Below are 20,274 nucleotides of genomic sequence, written 5' to 3'. Positions count from 1 at the left end.
ATTTATAGCAATGAGACATATCGATTTGTATTTTTTTTTAATTATTAAATTTGATTATTTATACATGTATATAAGCTAGGATGGTACAACGTCTCTGCTCAGAATCATTTTTCATATACGATGATTTATCATTGAATTCAAATATATATCACATGTATTGATTAACAAATGTTATACAGCAAAACGGAACCCATTTATCCATATTTTTTATTATGAACAATCTATATAATCATATATTTCCCTCACTCCCGCGTGGACAGTCCGACTGTGCGCACGCATTTCTCCGACGCTCGATGGTTATCCTCGTATCTGTACATCAAAAACAAACGGAGAACATTCTATCTAGTGTCAGATTATACGTCACTCAAAATCCTCACCATTTTCGGATGCACCCTACAACAACATCATACCAACAGGGTAATATAATAAAATATATTAACTAAAAATAATAAATAATATAAAAATTATTCTCGTCACACACACTACGACACAGCCACAGGCACCGCTCGCTCGGTGACCTTTGGACTGTCGATAAGATAGCGTAACAATGCCGCAGATAAACAACCAGACCGTATCCCCAATTAAAATTGTTGCTAATAGGATTGTTAAACCAACGGACAGGAATAATGAAACAAAAACGAAAAAGCGCTCGTTATCTAATTCACCGCCACAATCACCTACAACAAGGAACATAAATAAATCAAAGAAATTCGTTACCCCCAACCGCTATTCCATTCTCGCACAAGACGATTCCGAACCTATTATCGCCGACGACACCGATACCGTCGAATCGCTTGACCATCAAAATCCGGCGCAAACAAATACTACAAACGATGCACCAAAAGAAATTTTGCCTCCGCCTATTTTTATCAAAGGCGTAATCGACTTTTTCCAATTAAGGAACAGCTTTATCGAAGAAATTGGTCCAAATAGCTTCTCGTGTAAATCTACTTCAAATTACCTGAAAATTCAAACAAATAATCCTGACAATTATAGAAAACTAATCCACTTCTTAAAAGGAATCAACGCGCAATTTCACACGTATCAACACCAAGCTGACAAACCACTCAGAATAGTCATCAGAAATCTACATCCCTCCACCCCAGTAACTGACATAGCATCAGCAATTGAAGAGGTAGGGCATTCTGTCAGAAGCGTGATTAATATTAAACACGCCCAAACAAAAATACCACTTCCCCTGTTTTTCGTCGACCTCGATCCACAAGGAAGTGACAGTGATATTTTCTCCATCACTAGTCTGCTCCACACGAAAATAAAAATAGAAGAACCTCATAAAAAACGCCAAATCCCTCAATGTCAAAACTGCCAATCATATGGCCACACTAGAACATACTGCGCACACAACCCAAAGTGTGTAAAATGTGGAAGCGATCACCCTACTTCTTCCTGTGTAAAATCTCCAGACCTCCCAGCAAAATGTGCCCTTTGTGAAGGAGCACACCCTGCTAACTACAGAGGGTGCACTATCTACAAACAACTATCCCAAAGACGCTCCAACATCTCAAGTAAAAAATCAAACCTCCAGCAGCCATTCAGCTTCAAAACTACACACCAGCCCCACCACCAACAATCAAATAATGAACACCTGCCAAATCAACGTACGTATGCTAATGTAACAGAGGGTCACCCTCCTCTCAATAATATCCCATCTCCAACTAATAACAATGAATTATCTTTTTCAAAATTCATAGAAGAATTTAAATCAATCATAAATCCTCTTATCTCTCTTCTCACTACTCTTATTTCAAGTCTTATTTCTAATAAAAATGCCAACTAATAAAATAACCTCAAAGTCCCTCCTCATCCTAACATGGAACTCAAATGGTCTAAAAAACCGCAGAGACGAGTTACTAACTATCCTACAAAATAATAGAATAGATATCGCTTTAATCTCTGAAACGCATTTCACACATTCATCACACATCAATCTCCCAGGCTTTAATATTCTTAAAACCAATCATCCAGATGGCACTGCTCACGCAGGAGCTGCTATCATAATAAGATCAACCTTACTATTCTACCCCCTACCACCATACCAAACAGATCACTTGCAGTCCTGTGGTATCTCCACAACACTCGACAACATTCCCATAAACATTTATGCAGTGTATAGCCCACCACGCCACTTAATCACCAAAATTCAATATGAAAACTTCTTCAACTCTCTTGGCCAAAAATTCATAGTCGGGGGTGACATAAATGCTAAAAATACACAATGGGGCTGCCGCACAAATAACCCTCGCGGAAATATCATTAACGTCTTAGCGCAATCACGGAACTATAAAATACATGCTCCGCGCTCACCAACATACTGGCCCACATCCCCAAGAAAAAACCCAGACATTCTTGACATATTTTTAACCAGAATACCAAACAATCTTCATAGCATAGTTACCAACCTAGACGACCTTTGCTCTGATCACTCATCGGTTCTCCTTACAATCGACTCTATGCCTCCAAATAAACCAAACAAACCTACACTAACCCAAGGCACTATGGACTGGATAACCTTCAGATCTTCACTTGAGAACAAAATAAACCTGAACATAAGTCTAAAATCTCCCAATGATATTGACGAAGCAGTGAACTTTCTCACAAAATCCATTCAAGAAACGGCATGGTCTTGCTCATCCCCTCCTACCTCCAAAAACACCACCAAAAACCTCCCTCTCTTTACTAGATCTTTAATAGTAGAAAAACGAAAAGCCCGAGCAACTTGGCAGAGAACAAGATACCCATCCGACAAACGTATATTCAATAATCTCACAAATAAACTCAAAAGACACCTTGCCCAAATTAGGTCTGAAAACTTCGCAAAACATCTAATATCCCTTTCCTCAAGTGACAATTCACTTTGGGAAACTACCAGGAAAATACTCCGTAGTCAACCTCCAGTTCCACCTTTAAGAAAAGCAGATGGAACGTGGGCAATAAACGACACTGAAAAATCTAATATATTCCGTCACCATCTGGACTCTACATTTAAACCACACGCCGATATTCTCTCCACTAGTCAAATTCACAAAGTAAATCACTTTTTACTCTGTCCATTACCAATGGATCTACCTCCCAAACACATACGACCAAGTGAAGTAAAATATACCATAGACAAATCTGCTCGAAAAAAAACCCCAGGCTTTGACCTAATAACTGCTGAAGTAGCTTCTCAATTACCTAAAAAAGTTATACTATTATTAACTCATATATACAACTCTATGATAAGACTAACTTATTTCCCCACTTTATGGAAATTCTCGATAATAGTGATGATACCAAAGCCAAATAAACCTCCTGATATCCCTAGTTCCTACAGACCTATTAGCCTACTCCCACTCTTCTCAAAAATTTTCGAAAAACTTATCCTAAAACGTATTATCCCAGTTATCGAATCAAATACTCCAAACAACCAGTTTGGCTTCCGTACCAATCACAGCACTATACATCAAGTCCACCGCTTAGTAGATAAAATTTCATTCTCTCTGGAAAAAAAACAAATATGTACTGCTGCATTTCTAGACATGGCTCAGGCCTTTGATAAAGTGTGGCACCAAGGCCTCCTTTTCAAACTGAAATCTATCTTCCCACCTTACTACTATCTATTATTCAAGTCATACCTTGAAGACAGACACTTTGCTGTGCGCTCTGGTTCAGCCTTATCTGAAATAAATCCCATCCATGCTGGAGTTCCCCAAGGTGCCGTAGCAGCCCCACTTTTATTTAACCTATACATTTCCGATCAACCCACAACTAACCATACGATCACAGGCGATTTTGCCGATGATAAAGCCATTATGGCACTTCACTCAGAACCAGAAATAGCGTCCAACCTCGTACAAATCCACTTAAATCTACTCCAAACCTGGTATAAAGATTGGGGAATCAAGATAAACGAGTCAAAATCCACCCACTGCACTTTCACTTTAAGACCAAGGAACTGCCCTACCATAACACTTAATGACTTACCCATCCCATCCACACAAAATGTCCGATATCTCGGCCTCCACTTGGACCGTCGACTAACCTGGGCCCATCACATCCACACCAAACGTATCGCACTGAATAACCGATCCCGTCAACTACGTTTCCTTCTAACATCTAAACACATCAATCTTAGCAACAAAGTACTTCTATACAAACTACTACTAAAACCCATATGGTCATATGGTATACAACTCTGGGGTTCGGCCAAACCATCGAATATAAAGAGAATTCAAACATTTCAATCAAAATGCCTTCGACAAATTACCAAAGCACCCTTCTATGTCTCAAATGATACACTCCATAATGACCTCTCTATTCCAACAGTACAACATGTAGCCAAAACTCTGTATAAACGATTCCATTCAAATCTCTTCAACCACCGCAATCCTCTAATCTCAAACTTATTTACTCCCAGAATCCCAGGTGACCCTGGAAGACGTTTAAAACGCAAATGGTGTCGGGATCTCCTGACTGAATAAAACCCATCCACAATCTCAAGAAGTTCCATCGCTGGATGGATTCTTCACTCAAGTCATCAGTCCCTTTTATTTTATTTTATTTTATTTTTATTCTATTACTTATCAACACTTATACTCATTGTAAAAATATATTTACAGATTGTATAATAAAACAAAATATACAAAAAAAAAAAAAAAAAAATATATTTCCCTGTGATATTTTATGATAATAATTCAATTTACATTTAATATACGTGAAACAAACTGTCTATAAGGATCTCAAGTGATCACTCAACAAGTTTTCAGAATCTCTTTAACACTTTGAAGATTTTATATTTTGCATTATAACCTAAACCTAATGGCAGTCTTACACCTATCTCTAGCCACCTAAAAGTGAGAATTTTTCTACAAATGTGATACGAAGTTCCATAATTTGATTTTAATTTTCCGGTTTGAGTATTTTTTTTTTTTTTTGATATTCATCAGTTATTAGCCCCTACCTAATTGACAATTTAAAAAAAATTGTGTTAATGTTTATAACATTCTAAATGTATTAGATCATAAATCAATTTATAAAATAACAAATATTTCTTTGAAACAGTTTAACTGTATTTATATGTTTCACTAAAAACTCATTGTACAAAATATCACAAAAGTTTTTAATTGTATGCAATATACGGATTTGATGAATTTTTATTATGCTATTGTATTTTATATATACAATTGCATTTAAGATTTAATTAAATAACTACTATTTGTGAAAAAAAAACAGAAATAATTTTGTGAACTCTATACATAAAAGTAATTACTAATTACGAGCATTAACTACACTGTCATGTAAATCGAAATCAATAACTAAATTAAACTTGTCGCGATTTGAAAGAAACATTTTAAATTATTTGAATATTAGATCATAAAAAAAAACTAAGATATTTACTTGTATTACTTTAAAGAAAAAGTTGAATGCAAATTAGTTATATATATATATAAGTACCTAATAAAATATCTAAGTTAAAATCCATGTTAAAAATATACGTTTTCCAGTATAATAATATTTTGCATCAATTTGATAAAAGTAAGAGCACTCTGAACTAGAACACTGCTGTCATCTAACTGGCTATAGTTATCAGATATTTCTCTAAAAATAATTAACTCAACCTCGTATTAAGTGCCCATATTATTTAAAAATAAATACATAAACTCGTAGAGAAAAATAAAATAATACTATATAACACAATATCTAATTCGTCGTTAATAATTATTATGTTATTATATCGTGCATTTTAGATTCTGAACGAAGTGATGAATGTATTGATTTTACAATGATGTGCGTTTTTTTTTTTTTTTTTTTTTTTTTTTTATGTCTGTGTACAGCATAACTAGTCGAAATAATGTTTCAATTTCAAACTTTGGAGGTCGTTTCCGATGGAAAAGTGAATATCCTTGGTGCATTATAGAGGTCAAAAGTAAACATTTTCCAACAGTTTTCAAGGTATTTATATACAACTGAAATTTTAAATTTTTCTGAAAATTTTTTTTTGAAATGTCGATAACATTTTTTTGGCCCCATCAAAATACTTTAAAATTCACTACAAAGTTTCTCATAAGTTATTCTTATAGTGATTAAAAAATTATAAGAATATATAGTCACAATTTTTTTTTATTATCATTTGAAGTTCAAATATTGACAAAAATTCGTCAAAACCATGAATATTTGCAAATTATTTTGTAGTTCAAAATTCATAAAATTGTTTGTATTTATATCTAAGGTTAAAAAATGCAACACTAAGTTTTACATAAGTTTTTCTTCAAATAGCTATAGAGTAAACTTGAAGCGTCATTATAGGAAAAATGTTTTGAGCGTTTGAGTTTTAAATTTTTATGAAATCAGGTATATGCATATCTATGATAATATAAGGTATTATGAATTATGATAACTACATGCAATGTTTTTGGAAAAATTGATTAACCATGCCTTATTCAAAATGTGTCCTAATTGAAAAATTATATATTTGTGTCAAAATAGAATATATGACATTATTTAAATATAATATATCCTAGACTGACAAATCATCATTCATCTCCGTTCAGAATCGTTTTTCGTATACAATGATACCTATCATTGAATTCAAATCTAACCTACCCTAGTCAGAGGTCCACCCCACCACCTAATGTACAACAGAGTGACATCCATTTACCCGCTTTTTTTTTTTGTATCATACATTTTATAATTAGGTACATTTAATTAAAACAATATATCTTATTCATAGTTACAAGTACCTACTTACACCATGTCACCATAATTTATTTATAATTTGTTTGGTTGCATTTTAATACAGTTATTAAACTAATAAAATCATAAATAACTCTAAAAAAATAATACTATATCCGTTCTATGTTCCTACAGTGTACAATAGTTAGTAATTGTTGAATATCGGACAAATTTTAGATCATACATAACAATTATATAATACATATGATAAGTACATTAAACCATTTGGATACATTGTGTAATGCGTATAAGTTTAAGTTTTAAAAGCAATAAAATTAAAGTGGATAAAAAAAAATGTTATAGAATAATTATTAGATTTTGATACAGGAACATTTGTATCACAAATTTTTTTGTAATATTAAATAAAGGAGATACCTACTTAAATATTATTTAACCTTTTGAAGGAATATAATTAAATAAAATTCAAAAATTGAATAAAAAAAATAACAGCTGATTGAATTATGTGATTTTGATTCTTATATCATGAAAACACTTGTGTTACTAACGATATAAGACGTATTGTTAGCAACCAATCATAATGGAATTGAATCAAAAAATATAAAACTTATTTTTATGATCATTCGATATCGAAAAAAAAAATAGAAATAAAGTTATTAGATTGAGCACTAGGAAAAGACTCAATTTGCATTATTTGCAAATTAATATCCTTTGACAAACATATTCAAAAAAAATAACGAATAACAACACGTCATTTGTATGTCTAATACAGTTAGGCAAGTGTATACTATTCTGCTGTAATTTAAGTGTCAGGTGGATCAATATAATGGATGTGTTAAATTTCAATCCAATGTTGTAAAATCATTATAAACGAAAAAAGAATGCATACCTCTCATTTAAAAATGTAATTGTGTGAATTAAATATTGTATTATACACCTTTCATATTATCTTCAAGCTACTACAAAAAATATTTTTAAATTACAAAAAAATACCTAAAATCGTTGTTTTTGGTTAAAATATCTCATTTTGTTTAAATTTAAAATTAAAATGTCTATAAAAAAAACTGTGCACCAATTTTTTATTTATTTTTTGACTATTGACTGTGTATAAAGATATAAAAATAAAACATTCATCATTAAAAAATCAATACTTTCATCCCTCCGCTCAGAATATAAATTACGTATTTTATTTAAAATGTTTGTATTAAGAATGTGTTACAAGTTGCGATCAAACCCAGTCCCGATATCTCCTACTAAATATTACAATGATTTGATATTTATTCATATAACAGTGCATCAAAAAGTATGTATTAAACTATTATTTTATGAATATTTAGAAAAGCACATGTGTAGAAAATGCATTAAATAAACAATCGGTTTATTTATAACAGAATTTATATTTTATTTAAAAAAACCAATCTTCACTGTATTTTTAACTGCTTAGTGTTTTCTTACAGTTTTATTACAAATAAAATAAAAACTATCAAATGTCACAAGTTAAAAAAAAAAATAAACGCCGTTAAAGTTCCTACGATTATACAATCAACTGTATTAAAAACGTAATTTAAATTACGAACATTTTTAAAAATGGACATTCATAATTTCAAAAAAATATTATATTTATTCATTTGAAAATTTTCTATTGAAAGGATGGGTATGAGACCTTTGTTTATGGCCGGATATGTGTGTTTAATTTTTTTCACTTTCATGTTTGTTAGTGAACTTCGTAATGTTAACTTTGAATATTTAAATGGTAATATATTTTTTTTAATTTCATAATTTAAAATTGAATACTTTTCTAAAAATATCAATGCTTAATATCGAATGATTTTTAAACGATAAGCATTTACAGTTTAAAAAAAATGGGTAGTGGACTACACATTTTGTGGTTGAAACCAAAACTATTATTTTTATAAGTAATTAATGTTTACTGTTAAATAATTTTACTATTTATTATTTAATATCTATATTATAAGTATAACAATTATCTCTATGGTTCAATAAAATGCTTATATTTTCAATTATAATTAAATTATTACAAAAAAAAAAAATTTAACTAAGGAATACTAAAAAACTAAAACCCTAATTTCTTGTCAGGTGGCACTGTTGGAAGCCTTCCTTTTATACATAAAAATATTTATGTCGTCATTTATTGCATTTCAGTGTTAGACGCCACATCAAAAGGTCCTGAAGGACTTGTAGACGCAAACACATTTAGTTTCGGTAATTTCGATCAATGCATTGAAACAAAATCTAAAAATCTCGATATATCTGGTGGATACTCATTAGTAGATATTAATTTTCAACCAAGTATTCAAGTATACCCTGGATTCTATAATAACGACCACTTGAAAGATTACGAACCATTTGACCAAGATGCATCGACATGGGAAGCACTGAAGGCAAGTAACAAATATTGTTTGATTTACAAAATATATTAACCAACACTTAAAATAGTTAACGTTTTTGTTTAAGTTTATATAGTATGTAGTATATATAGCTATATAAGTTTTCTTAATGTTTAACAATGGCCAAAATGTGAATTGTCTATAAGCTGAGTCCAAGACATAAAGCTAAAAGGGTCATGAAAAAATGGCCAAAAGAAAAATAATAATAATAATAATAAAAGAAAAAGTAAAAGTAAAATAAGGTAATGAACAAGAAGACTTACTAAGACTTAGAAAAATCTTTTGAAAATAAAATATTAAACCAATTTTTTTTTTAATATCCATTAATAACTTTAGCTTTATACTGTATTTTTATTCATTTCAATTTTCGTTCCCAAGTCTGATAGAAAAAAAACTCGTTTATAGTTTGTTCAACATTAAGTTATAATAAATAGGATTGGCATAGCTGATATTCTAATTAAAAATTAAGCATTTCATATTGATTTTGTAGTTGTAATTTTTTATTCTTTTATTACCATTTATTGTTTAAAATAATTTATTAAAAAGAACAATGTATTTTTGACTATTTTTCTTATAGACTAATTGTCTGTGGGTGTATTTTTATTGGGCTATTATTATTTTTGTGGCAATTATAACCTATTTCCTCATCACATCGCGCGTATTAATGTATTATACAAAATTTTATTTTATTATTTAATTTTTAGATACTTTTTAGTTTTACGTATTTAACTTCAATTTATGTGGCGTATTGTAATCGTCTAATTTAAATTTAAAAGTTTTTCGTTTAAAGTCATTTTTTTTTCTTTAGCACAACGTGCAAGAGGCTTATGTACAAAGGCACAAGTTTCAATGGGGCGTGTGTTTACCAGATACTTGTCAATCAGAAGACGTCCAAAAGATCGTGAATAACGTATTAATACCAGAAATGAACCGTCATGGATTGGAAGGTAATGTGACCATTGACCCATTGTTGCACACTTCCAAAGAAAATTTGTATAAATTTACTGCGGGTTTCTTCTTTGTCTGGTACGATTAAAAATAATACTTTTATATTCTTCAGTGTAATTTTCACAGTTATTTTTTACTTTTGTAGTGCACTGTACGTGATGATCGGACTGCTTGTCGTCGTAGGAACCTTATATGATTTTATTTTTTTACATTACCGACCAAAATCTGAACATGGACCAATGAGTAAGTTCAAGTGATTTCATTTTTGTAATTACCGTTTATTATTTTTTTAAATATTATTTTTTATTTACTCTACAGTCATATTTTTATATTTTATTAGAAAAAATCATGAAACCATTTTCACTTATCTCAAACTTGGAAAGACTTATGAAACCGTCGGAGACCGAAGAATTTTCAATTATAAACGGATTTAAAGTATGTGCAATTCTACAGGTCATAATTGGTCATAGGTGGTTTATTGAGCTTGGAAACCCACAATCAAATCCCAATTTCACTCATTGGGTATGTGCAATTCAACGCACAAAGCATTAATATCAAGCAACAATTATTTTTTCACAACGTGTTTTTTGTTTAGATGGTTCACAATTTCTGGTTGGGCTATTTTAAATGCACCATATTTTTGGAAACATTCTTTGTAATTAGTGGATTTCTCACTTTCTATCTAATAACTAAACAACTTACAGAAAAAAAACATTTGAACTTTATACCCATAATGATTTATAGATGGTTGAGGTACGTTGTAAATACCGATAGCTATATAATTGTCCGGATGATATTCCGTTAATTAGTAGAAAAAATATTAAGCATTCTTTATTTCAGAATATTTCCAGTGTACGGAACACTAATAATCACATATATTTTCATACTTCCATATTTAAATAGTGGTCCTTATTGGAGGATGATTGTGTACAAGGAATCAGAAAGGTGTCAAAACAACTGGTGGACAAACGTACTTTTTATCAACAATTACGTTCACACTGATGAATTGGTAATTACAAAATATATAATATATTATTTACACTATTTTTCATCAATATTTTCTAATGGTATGTTTAAAGTGTATCATACCCGCATGGTATTTAGCTTGCGATATGCACTTCTTCATAGTTGGCACATTACTCACTTATGCAATTTGGAAGTGGAGGAAACAAGGGCTGATGATACTTGGAGCGTGTTTGACTTTGTCAACAGTAATTCCTGCCTATATAATAATAAATGAAAATCACCGGGGAACGGCTGATATTACTCCACAGTAAGCAGTAATAATAATCAAAATGATTTGATCTGATATTAAATTTAAATCAATTATCTACTCATTTTCCTGAATACCTAGAATTATCCCAATTGAATACCATATGTTTTAGTTCATTAAGCAATTATTTGAATAAAAGTTGTTGATGGATACATAATATGTTCAAATAAATTGTATTTACTTTGATTTACAGAATTCATATAATTATTATTATTGTTGATGTTTTAATATTAATACGTACGAAATCTTAAATATAATAATTACTATCTCTTATATTTTCTGGAAACGACATAACTTATTTTTTAAATATAAAAATTAATTATTTTAAATAACTATCTGTACAACGTCATATTATATTAATTGATAAAGAATTTATAAAACATTTTCTATTCATTTATTTATTTTACGCCATTTTATTTAAACAGGAAATAAGGGATTTTAATTCAAAGTTTTTTGAAAAAATTATTATTTGCGCCAATTTTAATATTTAATTCAAATTATATTTACATGCATAACATAAATCATTTCTATATTATAGAAATCTTAAAGATCTCAGTAAAGAAAGATTCTACACTGAAGTTTATATTAAAAGCCATATGAGGTCAATGACTTACTTTATTGGAATCTTGGCAGGATACATGTACACGAGGTTAAAGGAAGCCGATTACAAGTTGTCATTGGTAATAAAGAGCTTAATGATTATATTTCATACTTAATTGAATTCAAGATTAGTATTAGTTCAAAAACTTATTAAATAATTTAACTGTACTATTTTGTTTCTATATTTAACTATATTAATTTATTGCCATTTGATAAAATATAATTTTAGAAATAAATATTTTGCATACATAATTTGTTTATGCACATTAGGTACTTTAACTATTATTGTACATTAACTTTAAACTTTTTTTTAATTTATAGAAAAGTCGTATTTTTTGGGCTCCAGTTGTTCTTATGATTGGCAATATTATATACTTGAGTTCTGGAACATTCTTTACATTAGGACACCGATATGTAAATTACGAGCACGCAATATACTTTACACTCGGACGACTTGTGTGGTCTATTCTTATCTCCTATGGGATTATTGGTCACGGACTCTCCGGATTTGGTATTCTATTTAAATCTTAAAATATACGTAATTAACACAATTTTTACTTTTTGTTGTCTGTGTATGAAGGGGTTTGCATCAGCGGCTTTTTAGGTCATCGAGTTTTCCATGTTCTAGGAAAATTAGTTTTTTGCATTTACATGTACCAAGAAATCATTCAACTCCAAACGATTGGAGCCATCCAGACACCTACATACCAAAGCTTAACATTAATGGTAATTACAATAAAATAATAAAAGGTATACATGATACCAAGTTTTTATAAAACGTCTTATTAAAAAAAAATACTATTGACATTAGCTCCTTAGTATTCTTTAATATTTTTTATTCCAAAAATGTATTTGAAATACAAAACAAATCATTTTTATATTTAACGTAGGTATTATAATGCTAGTCTTATTCCGAAGCAAAAAATTATTTGTACGATTTTATTACAGTTTTGGAGATTTTGTGCTGACACCACGGTGGCCATCATGTACGCATTTGCTATCAATGTAATGATTGAATCGCCATTTGATAGAGTTCAGAAAAATGTTATGAAAATATTTGTTGGAGGTAAGATTATTAAAATATAATTTGAAGTTATAACCATAATATAAAAAAAAAAAAAAAAATTAAAAACCCTAATTATAAAAAATAAATTAAATAAACTCAAACCCTAACTTCTTGTCAGGTGGCACTGCTGGGAGCCGTCCTTTTCTGTAATTAATGTTATTTTTTTTCTTTTTCTTTTGAAGTCACCACACTATTACTTATTATACGCTGTATGTATAGATTGTAAATACACCAAATCAAAACAATATTACATTTTTTTTATTTTAGGTATTTACATTATAAGTATATTTGTATAGATTATATACCTAAATAACATACAGACACATATTGCATAATATTATATAAAACATCACAATATAACGGCCTACACTTGAATCATATTATACCTAAGGAATATTGACTTTCTGTTATTTTCTTTTTAATATCTTCATGTATCTATCGCTAAATATTATGATAAAGATATTGTTTTATTGTTGTTCTAGATGCATTTTCAAAGCCAAAACCACAACTACCAATTGATAAAACTAAAAACAGATCTGAAATCTGTGTGGTACAAGCATAGCGTTAATATATTATTATCTAGTATTGGTAATTTATTCCTTAGATGACTATATGTTTCATGTATTTTGTATATTTTGTTGTAGCAATTTAAAAGATAATTATTTATATATTTATTAGGCTTTATACCAATAAACATTATTTAAAATTATTTAGGATAAGTATCAGTTAAAATGTGTGATGTATGTCTAGCCAAAACTGTCATAATATTTATCATTTTCGATCTTAGCAAATACTTGTAATTGGAATTACCTAACCTTGAGCGTAGGTACTGTTATGATGTATTTGGTAAAATAAATCAGTTTTAGCTGTTAAATATATATTTAAGTACCAATATAGTTCTTTATGTTATTTTAAAATAATAACTTGAAAATTTAAATATATAATTAGTATTCATATATCAAAGAGCTTAGACGCTAATAAAAACAAAGTTTTATACTTTGTCTATCTCAGTTGATATTATAGCTTCTAATATGCTGCTAAATTATGAAACAATAATGTAATTATATACCTGCATAATATTATATGCGTCATGTTAGATTTTTCAATATAAACACTTTTGAATGAAATTAATATTATAAAATCATACAATAATAAATATTACTAAATAATATTTAAAGTAATCAACATAACTGAGCTAATCTCCATAAGTTTAAATTTATTACTTTTGTTTAAAATTGTGCATAGATATAATGAATTACCTATTGCTTATTACTGTTAAAATATAATAAAATATCATATCATATTATAAAAATATATTGAAATATCTAATACAACATAATTGAACTACCTTTCCACTCCCGTTTAAAAATTAAGGACCTGATGAGAACTGTTTATCACAATAATACCAACCGGTCCCGTATCATTTATTCGACAACTTCAAATATTATACATAAGTGGGGGTCTCTAGCCAAACTGAATAGCTGCCCACTGAATCACACCACATTTACCATAATCGTCCATCTCTTGCCAGTCTGACACGCTCTCAAACCTTCTTCTGCCCGAGTTTCGTCCCCACTATCCCCACTACCACCAGCTTCTGCATTTTCGTTAACATCTCACTCGGTCGTCTACTCTACGTATCATTTGAAAGGATCTCTTACTCCGGACCTAGAATGATATCTGGGACATCCTCGAGCCGTAGTTTCCGATCGATCCATAGCTCCATCTCGCGCCAATACGAACAATTGAACAAAATATATTCTACTATGTCTCCCGGCTTCTCACAGTGATTGTAGTGAAAATCAGTTATCATACCCCTTTTTCACATATAGTGCTAGTGCTGATAGCATACTTGTCATGATAAGGCTTGGGCCAAATGAAAATACATGGCCCCGAGTGTTGACTGATTTATCCACCTACGGATACCTGAAATCATTCTTCATGTTCACATACTACTTACCTACAAGAAATCTTCAATCAATGTTTTGAAAAATGAACAGTAAGTAGGTACTTGAAACATTAATATAAGTTTCTGAAAAAAAAATTGCAAGTTAAAACCGTTGAGATATTTTAGATATTTATAAAATGATTTTCGACTTTTTGAATTAAAATTATTTATCTATAAGAACAAGTTATAAAATAAAAAATAAATACAATTTGTATTTATATTTCATTTTATTCTGTCTAGTTTATACAATTTCTATCATTTTTACAAAAAATAATTATAAATTGTTTGAATAATTTATTGAATATCTATACATCAATAAAACAAATAATCACCAAAATGTTATGTCAATAACTGTATTATTTTATCACATTCTCAGCAAATCTATCAAAATCAATTTTTTTACAAATATAGATACATTTCAGAATAATTCAACCAATAGGTACAGATTACAAACATTAAGTTTATTATTACTTACTAATATAATATAACTGCATAGAATAATAATTGATTATTTAATAATACATTTGATATATTGTTATAAAAATTCTTTAAAAGAATATTTAAAATATGTCTGTATATATGAAATTGAAAATAGTTTACATTGCGCAAAATTACTTTAAATAAAATTATGGTCAGGATGGAAATAGCAAAATAAAATAAAAATATATATCTTAAGAACCGTAAACATTTACAAATTAAAATGCTTTTTAAAAACAGCATAAAACATTTCATGACTACTCATTTTTTCAATCATTTTGTACATTTAGGTCATACCATTATTTTAAACAGTACATTTTTAATGCATAAAAGCGTATTACGACATTATATAATGTAAAATGTGTAACCACATGGAAACCAGAAGTAACCTTGGAATTCCAGACAGCCTCTTCGAAGCTCTGTGCCTCATTTACGATATCAGCCATAGAATTATTTCATTTCTCAAACATATTGATGTGTATAACGCAATCTAGTAAATTCTATGTATCAGTTGTTATTTAAATAATAACTATATCGTTGTAAGCTAATAATCATAGTTTTTGATGCTTAACCATGAATAATAATAATAATAAAAATGTCACTCCAAAACCAGACTTTGTATCGTTTACATAGAATTATTTTTTCATTTCTTGAAACTCACTTTTGACATTTTCAACATTACCTATTAAAAAAACCAGCATTCAAAGATAATAAATCAAAAGATAATTTATCTGTACTTTAAAAATGCGAATTTAATAAACTTGTATTGTAGTGTAAAGTAATGTTTTAAACTTCTTTTGGTAATATTGTTTCTAAATCAAATAATGTACAATTTAAATGTACCTTTATAAAAAGTAGATACACATTTCAATCGAAATAAAAAAGTGACTAATATTAAATAGGATTGTTGAATAACCTACTTTAATATTATATTTATTTACTTCGTAAAGTAGTTACGATGGTCGTTTGAACAGAAATATACCATTTAATCCTACAGTGAGTCGAGTAGATTTTTTTTACATTTTGTGTACTTTCTATAATATTATGAACAGTAATTGAATATGTATTTAATCCAATTTCCAAGCTAATATTTTAACAAAAAATAATTTTACGAAATTAAACAGATATCTATATATGATACATATCACTATATCAGAATAAAATAATGTATCCGTCTGTTTTATTCTAATTAAAAATAAAAATAATATACCTAGTATTTAAAGTTTAAAATGTAAATTTTGTTATATTGTTTTTTTTTTTTATATATATATTCCTAACCTAACCTATTTAAATTATTTTATCATAGAATTTAAAAAAATAATCTAAATTAAGTACCTACTTAATTGAATAGGTAGATGTTTTATTACAATCCTTAGTACATTTATGTATGAATGCATTAACACAGGCGTAAATAAACATGACAGATATAACTTTTATACTATTAAAGGTGGGGGTCAAGTTTCACAGTTTCTTCATAGGTACACTAATGACCTTTTTAGTGGGCATTTTAAATATCTTAAAAACCCTATTTTTTATAAACGTTTGAACGCTCCCATACAAAAATTATGATTATTGATTACGCTGCTGCACAATATAATATGAAATCTCTGAAACAGCCAAAAGTTTTAATTTTATTCGCGATATCTCCATTATCATGTAGCTATGGAAAATCGTTCCACATATTATAACCTATACCTATGGACAGTGAATATATATTTTGTTCTCATTGCCAGTCATTGGGATGAAAAAACTCTGTTAATTCTATCAGTGATATATCTATTAGGTATTAGAAAATGAGTAATCTTTTATTTCAGACTACTCAATGTATGTAATACATACATATTATATTTTGGACACTATCAATATCTGTTAAATCACTAAAACTAATAAATTATAAAAAAATATATATTTATAATATAGGTACCTACAAATCTTTAAATTGTAAAATCAACACACTCTAAAATATTACGTCATTTCATATCGCACACTCAGCTCGTTAATGGCGGTGTTTATGTTTTTTCTCCTCTTGTTCGTATCGTATGAACGTTTTTAAAAAACAAGTATTTTGTATTAAAAGCGATACAATTAGGAAAGTAGGTAGATAAAACCACTTAATAAATAAATAATTACTGAAATTAGTTGAACTGTAATGAATTGCATCTAATAAAGGTACTTGCAATTTGCAAATTAATTGAGTTAATCGTAACGTCAATTCCTAGAACGACAAATATTGACGTCAACTATTTCCCTTGTTTGTAACATAATTGTATTTTACAGTAAATTAATTTTATAATAGTACAATCAAAATAAATTAAAATCACCCAAATGTTTAAAAACATAGGAAATGACTAAAGAGTTATTACAAAAATTTAAATTCAAAGCAGTAAAATAAGTTTTAAAAACCCAACTTTTTTATTTTTAATCCACTCAAAGTACTAAAATCTAAATTTACCTATCAAAATTAGACAGAAATTCTTGCTGCTTCTATATTTCGATGACTGATAAATGATAACAGATACAAAAAAAAATTAATAAATGTTCGCGTATTTTTAATTTAAGAATCTGTAAGGGTAGCCACGAGAAACATTATATTAGCTATTTATATCAGGAAAAAAATGTTAATCGACATAAAGAAAATAAAGCAATTAAAAATATCAAACGCATATTAAGCATAACCAGTTTAAAATTAAATATTTTAAAGAGAGCCAAAATATTTTTAATTTAGATTATGTCTAGAAAATTCTAATAGAAATAGAAATAAATAAATAAAATACTTTTTCACTCTATTATTTTGTATTTTAAAACACTTTAAAAATTATTATTGATTAAATAGGTATGCCAAAATCCAATGGCAGATGCACAAAATTATATTTTTTAGACACATATTCATGTTAAAACCAACCATGTTAATCAACTCTTGGAATTCCACCGCATATGAACATTTCAAAAGTAAAATATGTTGAAATATCTCAATAGGTGCCATAAATTAATTGAAATATTCAAAACTATGCAAAAAAATATACTTAAATTATCGTTATTGTAAAACAAATAACTATTGAATGATTTGTATATTTTCTAAAACCATAAGCACACAAATAAACATACAAACCTGAATTATAATATATTGACTCTATTTATAACAACTTAACCAATATATTTTAGCTAAATAAATATCAAAAATACATTAACTGTAATAAAATTGGTATAGATATTGAAGCTAAAACAAAATATAATCTTCACATAAATTATGTCGTGTACAATATTTTCAAGATTGAAGATATAAAATAAATTATTCGACTAATTTATAAAGGTATATATTAAGAATACTGAATAAACTTTTCGAATCATTATTTTATTTTTCTGTATACAATATACAATAATATACAATATACAAACATTTTACATACTTACTTAAGTCTAAAATCAAAGTTTAAACTTTAAATGATAGTCGTAAATTTGTAACTATCATTTTAGTATTCTACTATTTATCAGTTTTCCGTAAAAGTAATAAATATAAGAATGTTAAGACATTACGTTTGAAAGTTTAATAGGTATATTTTTTGAGGAATTATTTATTATTATAAGTAAAAATCATTCAATCAAAATGTAATCGTTATTAATATGCTATTACAATAACGAACACTAGTTGGTGGTTGAACGAGTAGAAACAGCTGTTTATAAACAACTACTTTTTGGTTAAAAAATTATTTTCTATTAACAAAAATTATACTCTAAACTTCAAAGTTGTTTTGTTCTTAAATCTAAACCTGATAAATATGAAAATATTCAAGTGACATGATATTATTTTGGTTTATGTGACTATGTAATTAAATAATATTATAAAGATTTTTTTGCATATAATATATTAGTATATAATATTTTCTATGACCTCGTGTACATTTTATCCGGATTCATAAAACTTTCATTATAATTTATGATTATAAGCTAATACATTTTAGAATATATTCGTGATCGTTTAGAGTACTTACTGCAGCATTCCTGTATTATGCCTTTCATGGATTGTGGATACATATTTTTTTTATTTTTTTTTTTATTTTACAATTTAAAATACACAATCTATACAACATGTGGATACATATTGATGCATATTTATATTTATTTAAAATAATATTAAAATAGATGGTAAGTAGGAAGTAAACCTGTAAAATATATAGTACAGAGTATTATACCAATGTTTGTCTTGCTTTTCCCACGTATTTTAAATTTATTCCATGATTAATATTTTATCACATGTATTTTTGGTTATAACCTATCTATTATATTGCGTTAAATAGTGTTACATAATAACAGATTACAATTACCTATACGATACTTAAAAAAAAAATTGGAACGGTATAAGAATTTCAACTTAGATCGAACAGCTCTGCGATGTTTCAAAACAAAATTTACATTTCACGTTGGATACAGATTGTATAATTTTCTTATGAAAAAAAAATCTATAGTAAGAAAATATTTTCACAAAAAAAAATACAGCGGTTAGGTTTGTCCTATAAGCTTCACGTTATTTCTTTGAACATATCTTCAGCTTGTATAATATTACTTTTGATTATACAATTAATATATCTATCAAAACTGATAGTTGAAATGTTAGCATTTATTGGTTTCATGACATAACTGTGCATCACAGATCCCACCTGAGTTATACAACAGATCTCATATTTTTGGTGTTCCAAAATCCTAAAATAAATTAATACCTGAAAACTATTATGACTTGACAAGACGTATTTCATACGTCAGGTGGTATAACTTCTACTAAAAATTATTTCGTGCCTTAACAAGTGAGAACCATGAAGAAGTGAAAATATTATCTTAAAATACTTGTTTAAAATTAGCTTTGTGTCGT

At 28.3% G+C, this 20,274-nt stretch overlaps 1 protein-coding gene across 1 annotated transcript; it reads left to right on the top strand.

Moving 5' to 3' along the window:
* The first annotated feature begins 293 nt into the window (after positions 1-293).
* LOC107164949 (nose resistant to fluoxetine protein 6-like) lies at positions 294-13,879 on the top strand. The gene is made up of 15 exons (XM_089223406.1): positions 294-305; positions 347-417; positions 601-1,619; positions 8,854-9,092; positions 9,907-10,124; positions 10,192-10,289; positions 10,387-10,568; positions 10,642-10,799; positions 10,887-11,055; positions 11,126-11,319; positions 11,858-11,999; positions 12,241-12,430; positions 12,500-12,645; positions 12,868-12,985; positions 13,468-13,879. Exons 1-15 carry the CDS (start codon positions 294-296, stop codon positions 13,545-13,547), a joined length of 3,036 nt encoding a protein of 1,011 aa, XP_089079532.1. The 3' UTR covers positions 13,548-13,879.
* Positions 13,880-20,274: the final 6,395 nt, after the last annotated feature.

This window comes from Diuraphis noxia, unplaced genomic scaffold (assembly GCF_037042655.1).
Source record: "Diuraphis noxia isolate RWA-SAM2 unplaced genomic scaffold, SU_Dnox_SAM2 contig0003, whole genome shotgun sequence".
Classification (NCBI taxonomy): Eukaryota; Metazoa; Arthropoda; class Insecta; order Hemiptera; family Aphididae; genus Diuraphis; species Diuraphis noxia.
The sequence above is the reverse complement of the archived record's forward strand: the minus strand, read 5'-3'. Positions and strand labels throughout refer to the sequence as shown.

Excerpts from the sequence above, each read along its gene's own strand:
- LOC107164949 (XM_089223406.1), top strand. Across the intron at positions 10,800-10,886 it reads ATGATTTATAGATGGTTGAG|AATATTTCCAGTGTACGGAA; the intron begins GTACGTTGTAAA and ends TCTTTATTTCAG. Across the intron at positions 12,431-12,499 it reads TCACGGACTCTCCGGATTTG|GGGTTTGCATCAGCGGCTTT; the intron begins GTATTCTATTTA and ends CTGTGTATGAAG.